Below are 9,892 nucleotides of genomic sequence, written 5' to 3' on the forward strand. Positions count from 1 at the left end.
TTCATGGGACCTATTATAACAGCGGGATCATAGATATGACACGGAAATAGTCCTAATACGGCTATTGTTCGATTTTCATAAGTTTGACAGGGTTCACATATTGATGGTTGCAATAGATAAATTTTTAATCATGTATTTGAGTCAGTGCAGTAGACTGGCTTCTATTCTTTATTTTATTTTATTTTTTCTATTATTATTATTGCTATTGCTATCATTTATACGACCTAGAGTCGCTTTCACTCCTGCAAACAACAATAATTATAATATTGATGTGATTGACTGGCCAGACAATTTACAAAGAATGGAAAAAAAGAAGGAAAGAAGGAAAGAAGGAAAGGAACGAATAAAATCAGGTGAGGAGCCTTGCTATCGCTCCGATCTCTAGAAAGAAATAAGGAAGAAGGCTGTTGAACCAACTGTGGAAAAGATAGTCAACAACTGGATGGCACTCAAGGCTGGACAATGATTGGTGGTTGAGCTGACTGTAGGTGATCTGTTGATGGAGCGAGGGCTGCTGACGTTGTCGTTTGCTGCAGGAGGCCAGGACGCACTACTAATGCTATGACCATCATTACTGTTGTCATCGTTGTTATCTGGTCCACTGTTTTGATTGTCTCCATTGTCGGGGGCAGTATTACTGACTCCCACGATGCCAGCGCCGTTAAAGGCCAAGAGATTAGTGTTGGCAGGACCTTTGAAGTTGCGAATGACGTTACGGGTACCGAGTTGGAGGATTCGATTACCAATGTTTTTGGGTGACCAGGACCCATCGGACCGATCGCCTTGTTCAGAGCCCATAATCAAAGCAGCAATGCCTGCGACATTGGGGGCAGAAAAGGACGTGCCGCTGTCCGTATAGACCTCGCGATTGGTTGGCCCTATCCATGTAGAGCGGACACGCTCACCAGGCGCATAGATGTTAACACATTGTCCGTAGTTGGAGAAAGGCGAAATTTGATCTCTAATGTTGGTAGAGCCGACAGTAAAAGCAGTGGGAGCCGATGCGGGAGAGTAGTTGCAGGCATCTTGGCCAATGTTACGTTCGTTTCCATTTCCAGCCGCTGCAACGATAAAGAGACCAGACTGGACCAACATATCGATAGCAGCGTTGAGGACTTTGGAGTAGCCAGCTCCCAAGGACAAGTTGACGACATTTCGGTGATTCGTAGATCTGGAGTTCTGCTTGATCACCCAATCCAGAGCAGCCAGGATCTGAGAAAGGGTGCTGGTTCCCTCGCGGTCGAGGCCTTTGACAGCAATGAGGTTGACTTTCTTTGCGACACCAAACGTGCGAGAGCCAATCACGCCGGCAACGAACGTTCCATGGCCATTGTCATCCGTATCGGGACCACCGGGGACGGTCGTCGTACCCCAGCGAGCACGACCCTCAAAGTCAACATGATTGATATTAATGCCTGTGTCAATGACATAGACGTCAACACCTTCACCAGCAGAGTTAGGGTAATGGTAATCGGCTGACAAAGGCAGCTTTCTCTGGGATACTCGAGGCAAACCCTAGGAAAGAATACGTCAGAATATGTCTTAGATTGATGAGATAGCAGCATCATGGTGTAAAAAAAATGCAAGCAACAGCATTTTTTTTTTTGTGAACATGAATGTCTGTGCGTACAAATAATTCGTGCATACACATTTGTGCCACCAATAACACAGCTTTTCTTTTTTCTCCTTTCTCATAAAGAAAACTTACCCAGCTTGGTGCATCTTGCTGGATCATGTAAGCGTTCTTGGGGCCAGGGATATCTTCGGCAGAGACAGTCGGAACATATTCCTTGGCGTGGTGAATCTTCTTGTTCGGTTTGCTATTGCCTATATGAGAGACAGGTGTTTTCTGCTCTGCATCGTCAGCGGCGTTTCCGATATTTTTTAGCTCCATTGCAGTCATCTGCTCGTCTACGGCATCATATGCATTCTCGAGATGCTTGACTTTATCAGCCATAATGGACTTCTTATTGTAGACCTTTAGTTCGGGAAATCTGATCTCAATATCCCTCTCTACGATTTCAACACTATCATCTTTGGCCAAGAGCTCCACCTCCTCTTCAGAGAAATCACCGTGCCAGACATGGAATTGGTCATCATTAAAGGTGAACCAGCGGCCCTTGGATCTGATTTGAATAGGTGACATGTTGTTGCTCCCTTGAGGAGCTTGACCAATGTTATTATCGCCATCTAATATCTCCCCAGGTTCAACCTGAGCCTTGGACTTGCCATGATGATGTTGCGACCCGGACCCGTTTTTGTCTTGAACGATGGACTTTGCCTGCGTTGGTGATAAAACTGTAATGGAGAGCTCTTTGGCATTGTAATCAAAGGGTCGAGCAGCAAAGGTTTGAACTCGGGAGACACCATTGACTCGTTGACCTCCTTCCTTGAAGCGGACTAGATAGTCTGCAGCTTGGGTGAAGGGTATCAGCAGGAGCGGGACAGACAGAGCGCCTAGGACCTTCATTGTTGATTAGACACCTATGAAGAAGGCGGGAAAAAAAAAAAAAAAAAAACAAGGCAAAAACAAAATAAAAAAAAATAAAGAAGCTGTAAAAACAAATAATAATAAATAATAATAATAATAAATAACAATAATAATAAATAATAATAATAATAATAATAATAATAATAATAATAATAATAATAATAATAATAATAATAATAATAATAATAATAATAATAATAATAATAGTTACAAAAAAAAAAAAAAAAAAAAAAAAAGAAAAAAAAAGACAGCTTGCTTCCAATTATTCTTCTTCAGTAGCAACGACTTTAATTGTATTACGATTATAAATTAAAGGCTTGATAGAGAGAATAAGAATGGTGGCAAGGGTCGAATGAAGGATACAAACGGAAGAAGAGAGATAGAAAGGAAAAAAGAAAAAGAGAGAGAGAGAGAATGAAAATAGAGACAGGGAAATGGTTAAATAAAAAGGACCAAGAGTGACACCTAAAAAGAAAAAAGTTTGAACCCAAGACATACAATTCATACTTATACCTTTATTGAAAAGAGAAGAAAGAAAAAAATCCATGATGATGCTATAGCAATTGAAAAACCAAACCGTCTTGCTTTATAGTACCGTAATATTATACATATCATACATATCATACATCTCATACATAGCGTTGTTCTGTTCGAAATTCTAGTTCATACCTGAGGGAAAAAAAAAAAGCAAATATAGATCACGAGTACCCTAGAACCCAGTTTAGTGGAAAAGAATGACATCCTTTTGTGGCAGTCTACATCTGTAGGCTCGGATCCCGGCTTCTATAAAATATATCTTCCTAGAAAAGAGGCTTATCTAATTGCAAAGAATATCAATACAAAAATGACGTCTTATACACAATGTGACCTCGAAGCAGCGATCACAACGTCAAGCCAATCTGAATAAAGATGATTCATTTGTATACAGATTATATAATTTGATGGCGCAGCTTAATCTCTTTTTTTTTTTCTCATGCTTGTTTTTTCTTATTTAAACATTGTTCGTGCTTTTCTTCTTGTAATCTTCTACAATTTTCTCTATCGTAGTTGCTCCCCAACAAAAGCGCTATAATGCATTCATTGACAACAGCAACGGAACAGGAGTGTCCATCTTTTGATCGCAATATTGTTCAGGCCATGGGACCTTATCTCGTCTGCAAAGATCCGCCTCTGTATCTTTCTGCGGCCGAGTTTTCAGATATTCCAGAGATGGTTAGGGTCCTTAACATTGACAAAGATATCTTCAATGGCACTGCTTCATTCCAATACCCTTACAAAGAAGAGCATGCTTGGGCCCGTATCACCCGTGCTCATGAAACGATCAAGAAGACCGGCTTTAATACTCATTGGGCCATGCGCACCACCCCAGATGGCCCCCTCATTGGCTGGATTCATGCCTACATCAACCCAGATTTGAACGAGGTACATCCAGGGACCGGTCGACCACTCAAAATTGGTGAGATCGGATACTGGGTCAGCCCTGAATACGTTAGAAAGGGATATGCATCTCTCTCTGCCAAATTTGTGGTGCATGAGCTCCTATTCAAAGTATTCGATTGTGATATTGTGCGAGGTGAAGCCTACATACATAATAAGGCCAGTCGCAAGGTCTTGGAGAATACAGGCATGGTCTGTGAGCTCGAAGAGATGACTGTCTATATTCCTAAACTTCAGGAGAGGCGCATCAGTTGCGCCTATGCTATTCATCGGGATAAATCTACTGAGAGTGTCAAGACAAAGCCTCGTCCACTTCCTTAAGTTGAATAGTTTTATTTTATTTTATTTTATTTTATTTATTTATTTCGATTTATATGTCGTTAAAGTACAAATTATTTAATAAAGTGAATCATACAATATCAGTGGGAAAGTAGATGAGTAAACCAATCCATGTATCTCTAGTACCCCACATCTAGTCGCGGATTTTTTTTTTTTTTTTTTTTTTTTTTTTTTCTTTTTTTCCAAAAAAAAAAAAAAAAAAAAAAAAAAAAAAAATAAGGTGAAAGGGAGATGTTTGTCATTTTCCTTTGGCAAGACAGGGGAAGCAGAATACTTTAAAAAATTTAAATGTACAGGGGGTAAATGTGGAGAGCATGGTCGGCCATTATCACTCCAATATAGTGTGATTGTGGTGATGTAAAAATGCAACTTTTTTAGAACGCGTATTCTTCTTCGTGAGTAGAACCGGGGGACGGTAAACAGCTTTGATCCCCCTTGGCAATTGTGGAGCATGTTTAACTTTGTGCATGGTAATGCCGAGTGTCTTACACAAGCCCAGGTCATGTGCATCGGCAAGACGCTTGTTCTTGAGTGTAACTGCTCGAGCAGATTTAGAAATCTCATGCTCCGTCATAGAAAGTTCAAGATTGAAGTCACTGTCGTCATCACCTAAAGACTCTGATTCATAGCCTTCAATCACATCATCTAGTGTGGGCGCAGTCGCTGCCATTATCTTGGGCTTTCGTGACCTTTGACGCTTCTTTGAGACTTTTACAACCCAAGCGCTAGGCTCTGCTGTGGCCACAGCCGAGCTGTTGATGCTAGTAGCGGTCATAGTCTTGCTGATATTGGTGAAACCATCGCTGAGAGCTGAGACTGTAAGCGGAGCGATATGATTAGCAGACGAATCCAGGATGATTTCGTCGTCATCGGAGTAGCTGTCCTCGTCATCGGAGCCAAAGGCAGATGTCACGACGGACCAAGATGAAACGCTAACGTTGTCTAGATCGTCCTCGCTAATGGCTCTTGTCAACATGGCCCGGCTCTGGATATTGGAGTATGCTCTGACATATTCAAGACTATCGACGTTGTTGTTTTCGTTGGTGTTTCTGACAGTATTATCGTCTTCATGCTCCGCGTCGAGGACGGAGAACGGGTTACGGAGAACGACCGGGTCCTGTAAGAGAATAATCGACATGATTTTTGTGGCACGAATCCTGTGCAGTGTGTAGTGGTGCTTGAAACGGTATCTGTATATGTAGATATAGGAGAGGAGATGTAGAAGTTGAAGTGGAAGTGGAAGTGAGAATGAAGGAGTGAATGAGGTTTGGTTGCAGGAAGAACCTCGGTATTTATGCATACTGCGGAGCGAGTAACCGGCTTTTAGTCGTCCCTTTTTAATCCCGTGGCCAATTCCTTCCATCATTCTACTGTCACCCTCTATTCCATTTCAGCACATGCAATAGAGGATTTTCTATTCACATAGGCTAGTGCTGCGGCCGAGATGGGAACCAAAAAAAAAAAAAAAGAAAAAGAAATTGCATAATTGGCTCATGCATTAAAGAAAAAAAGGATTGCTCAGCCCAGGCTGCTCCTAGATTGGTCCTTACTTGGTATCAAATACATTAAATAGCAATGACTTTTTTTTTTTTTTTTTTTTTTTGTGGAGATGGGACTCGAACAACCCAGGGTGGGATCCAATCGACTACATGTAGGATAATTCAACTGTTCAATATGATCGACACTTTGCGATAGATAACATTGTTACTGATATTATTATTTTTGTTCTATTTCTTCAACACTGAAACAATCACAAGCAAACACTTCCGCCGCAGCATTGTTGTTTCTTTGACGCATGAACGACTGCGTCGCAAATAAATAAATAAATCAATATTCAGATGCGTTTGAGGTGCTCCCAGTGTATCATTGACGCATTGATGGAAGATCTTGCAATATTTATTTAGTGGAGAGTGTGGAGAATTAATGAACGTACATCCAGTTGAGATCTTTTTAGGTTGTATCACCGTGTCTCGCGTTATCGCCGTCTACGCTTGCAGTGGTTCTAGAACAACTTTCATCATCAACATCAATATCAATATCAACATCTAAATCACATTATCATTGTCGCCAGTTTAACTTGTCACAATGCTCAAATCAACATGAGGCTGTTACATCATTGCTACAATAGCTAAATGCAATTTTAATATCGATTTCATCCCAATCTGAAATGAGTTGGAATTTTTGAATACAACGTGAGCTTCCCTGCCGTCTTTAGCACACCTAAAGATGCTCTTGCAGAAATCTGTGAGTTTGAATACCATCGCCGCCCTTGTCTTTTGTAAATGAAAAAGAAAATGAAGAGCAGAAACTCGAGTTGCAGATCAAGCGTTTGAATGGTGTTTATTATATATTTATTATGAACACTCTGTTAATTTTAATTGAACAAAAAAAAAAAAAATCGACCTAGTTCTATTAAAGACAGCGTTCAGGCGTCTGTTGTTGATTATAGCGCTGATCTCAAAAAGGATCCATCCGTTATTATCCTTGATGGGAGTCAAAAGTTCGTTCCTGGATAAGATTTTTAAAGTGTTGATGGATAATGGTTACATCATGCTTCCAGGAGCGTATGCGGTTTGGCAATGTAAATCATGCTTGATACTTCAAGAAACGAGGGAGGAAGAGGATAGGGCAGAAAATTTTATCTAAAAAGATGTAAGCCACGGATCTGGATGTAGTGTAGAAGCACGTTTTTTTAAACTGTTCGTTGATCACTTTTGCTCACGGGTTTCTTGTTCCATTCAGTAACCTTCATCTCAATCAACTACATCAGTAATGGGTGATGCTGGATTCTTCAAGGTACTCTAGATGAAGAAAAAAAAAGATCCAGGAGACACAATGGAAAAAAGCAGAATGCTGAACAACCATCCCGATTCAGTGCATTGAAAAGAAATATGTTCCCCACCAATAAAAAGGCCGACATTAAAATTTTATAAACTCGGATTTTTCTTTTTCTTTTTCTTTTTTTAAAGGGCACGAGTGCTGAGCAGGATGCACGGTTCAGCGACAAGCAAAAAAAATTGCTTCGCTCAATGCATTTTCCTCCGGAATTTAATCAAAAGGTGTGTATATTTACCAAGAACTACTTTGTAGCTAAATCAGAAGAATGCATTTTTATTTTTTATTTTTATTCTTTTATTACTATTAGCAACTAAGTGATTCTACTTTCTAATTTTTTTTTCTTCTTTTGTAAATAGATCGACATGAAAAAAGTTAATTTGAAAGTCATCAAGGGCTGGATGGCTCAACGTATCAATCAACTATTAGGGATCGAAGATGAAGTTGTTATAGAATACGCATTCGGGATGCTGGAAGAAGATGTATGACACGTAATTAAACACCTACAGAGCCTTTCTCAAAAAAAAAAAAAGAAAAAAAAAAAAAGGAATCGATCCTCAGAGACTTGGAACAGAGGTAGAAATCTAAGGCTTCAAGAACTAAGCAAGCATTTCCGTTATTTTTTATCCGTCTACTCACAAAAAAAAAAAAAAAAAAAAAAAATTATAGTCTCCAGATCCCAAAACAATTCAGATCAACCTTCAAGGATTCCTGGATAAGAATTCACAGGTTTTTGTATTGGAGTTATGGAAGTTGTTGATTAGTGCACAAAACAGTCTTGGAGGTATTCCGCAACAATTTGTGGATCAGGCAAAAGAAGAGCTCCTGGCAGCCAAGGTAGATCTGATGTATCATTATGCTTTAAAGAGGATGTATGTACATGTATCAAATATTTAAAAAAATTTGTTCTTACGATGTAACATTTCGCTATTCTTTTTATTTTTTTATTTTTATTTTTTATTTTTTATGCTTTTCCTTTGAGAACAGCGTGCTAAAGAATTGGAACTTGCAAAGATCAAGGAACAGGAAGAAAAGGAGCGAGCAGTTGCAGAGGAAGTCAGGAAGAAAGCCCAGGCAATCCGTGAAGCTACAAGACCAACAGCATTATCACTCAGTAACGGGGTATGTTCTACACTCTATCCATCCCAATCTTTTTTTTTTTTAAAAAAAAAAATACTTATTTATTTCCTCCTTCAAACAAATCTTAATGCCGATTTCTATTTTTTCTTCATTTTTTGTGGAATCTCCTTGATCCTTTATGAGCAGGATTCAACAAATATCAGGAAAGATTCACAAGAGGTAGTTCCTGAAACCCGTGACGATAAAAGAAGAGGACCAGACAGTAGGAGAGATCATGATGCAAGGAGAGAGTATAGTAATAAGCGGGACTATGATCATGCTAGAAGGAGCAACAGACATGACCGATCCAGAAGCAGGGATGCACATGATGCTAGAAGGCACGATAGTAGGAAATACGATCGACACCGTGAACGGAGCTCGGATCGTCGCGATTATTATTCCCAAAGACAAGACGACCTCTATAGGAGTTCGCGTCGTCGCAGTCGTAGCCGTAGTCGCAGTCGTGGCCGTCGCAGAGGACATAGCAGAGAACGGCAAAGCCACAAGGAAGATTATGGAAGGGGTAGAGGTCACGATCGCGATCGTGAGCACGATAGGGATTATGGAGCGTATCGTGATGACCAGAAACGAAGAAAGCTTCGTTCCACCAGTCGATCCAAAAGTCGAGGCCGCTCTAGAAGTGGTTCAAGAGCTCGAGGCCGAGAACGGACGAAAACCACGGCTGCACGATCTAGATCGAGGTCGAGAAGTCGAGGCTCAACAAAAAATATCGTGGGCGCTACCAAGAGTGCAAAGGATACAAAGGGCATAAAGCATGCAAAGGACATAAAGGACACAGAGAGCACAAAGGATGCAAAAGAAGATAAAGAAACTAGTGTATCCGAGCATGCAGAGGGTTCAGCAGATGTTGCCTCAAAATCCGCTGCTATTGACTCACATGCACTCGAAAATGAGTTGCGTGAAAAATTGCTTCGTGAGCGTGTGTTAAAGTCGGTGAAGAACAGAACTGCTGTCACTACAACAATGGCAACAACATCAGCAGATATTACACAGGACCGGGAAGGTGCACAAGAGAAGGAAAAAGACTCTGTTACGGACAACAGCAGTGCACAACCAGCCGAAGGCACATAGTATAATCCTGCATTTTCAAAAGAAATAAGATTTCTACATATTTACACTATCCAGTAAAGAGTATGGAGCAGGTCTTAATATCACGGATATGAATATTAATTGTAGACTCAACTTGTCATAATCAAACAGAGCCGATCTTTACCCATTGCCTTTTATTAAACGATTTTCACCAATATACCGGTGATTTCACTAGTTCTATGATGCTGCTGGTGAAATGGTGGTTGTATGCTCATCAGTGTCTACCATATTCTGTGAACTATGTAATCGTGAAGGAAGGTCATAGGGAAAAAGTCGGACAGTCATGAGAAATCTCTACTTTTCTAAATAAATCCTACATGACCTCGTGGGTCCCTGCTCAAAAAAAAAAAAAAAATCAAAAATCAAAACTTCTGCTACCTTCATCGCACCACTGGAAGGAAACTACAGACGCCCACAAGAACAACTCTCCCACCCGTAGTACGACTAGAAGATGTGAGAGAATGATACAGAGAAGAAATAATGATTGCGAGGACAACAATGAAGAGAGTATATTGGTAAGGAATTGGAAAAGATATGATTTAAAGCGAGTTTGTTATTAGA

At 40.2% G+C, this 9,892-nt stretch overlaps 3 protein-coding genes across 3 annotated transcripts; 2 read left to right on the forward strand and 1 right to left on the reverse strand.

Moving 5' to 3' along the window:
• Nucleotides 1–3,477: 3,477 nt before the first annotated feature.
• Nucleotides 3,478–4,334, forward strand: BCR41DRAFT_347516 (acyl-CoA N-acyltransferase). The gene has a single exon (XM_022023109.1). It carries the CDS (start codon nucleotides 3,563–3,565, stop codon nucleotides 4,247–4,249), a length of 687 nt encoding a protein of 228 aa, XP_021884898.1. The 5' UTR covers nucleotides 3,478–3,562; the 3' UTR covers nucleotides 4,250–4,334.
• Nucleotides 4,335–4,496: 162 nt separating this feature from the next.
• BCR41DRAFT_347517 (hypothetical protein) lies at nucleotides 4,497–5,514 on the reverse strand. The gene has a single exon (XM_022023110.1). The coding sequence runs from the start codon at nucleotides 5,403–5,405 to the stop codon at nucleotides 4,596–4,598; it is 810 nt and encodes a 269-aa protein (XP_021884899.1). The 5' UTR covers nucleotides 5,406–5,514; the 3' UTR covers nucleotides 4,497–4,595.
• Nucleotides 5,515–7,039: 1,525 nt separating this feature from the next.
• BCR41DRAFT_368113 (PWI domain-containing protein) lies at nucleotides 7,040–9,313 on the forward strand (the record flags this gene model as incomplete). Its single annotated transcript, XM_022026358.1, has 6 exons — nucleotides 7,040–7,063; nucleotides 7,237–7,326; nucleotides 7,462–7,584; nucleotides 7,772–7,939; nucleotides 8,090–8,224; nucleotides 8,969–9,313. 6 exons carry the CDS (start codon nucleotides 7,040–7,042, stop codon nucleotides 9,311–9,313), a joined length of 885 nt encoding a protein of 294 aa, XP_021884900.1.
• Nucleotides 9,314–9,892: the final 579 nt, after the last annotated feature.

This window comes from Lobosporangium transversale (genome assembly GCF_002105155.1).
Source record: "Lobosporangium transversale strain NRRL 3116 chromosome Unknown BCR41scaffold_5, whole genome shotgun sequence".
NCBI classification, from domain to species: domain Eukaryota; kingdom Fungi; phylum Mortierellomycota; class Mortierellomycetes; order Mortierellales; family Mortierellaceae; genus Lobosporangium; species Lobosporangium transversale.

Bases quoted from the DNA above. Each gene is read 5' to 3' on its own strand.
- BCR41DRAFT_347516 (XM_022023109.1), top strand. From the start codon at position 3,563: ATGCATTCATTGACAACAGCAACGGAACAGGAGTGTCCATCTTTTGAT.
- BCR41DRAFT_347517 (XM_022023110.1), bottom strand. From the start codon at position 5,405: ATGTCGATTATTCTCTTACAGGACCCGGTCGTTCTCCGTAACCCGTTC.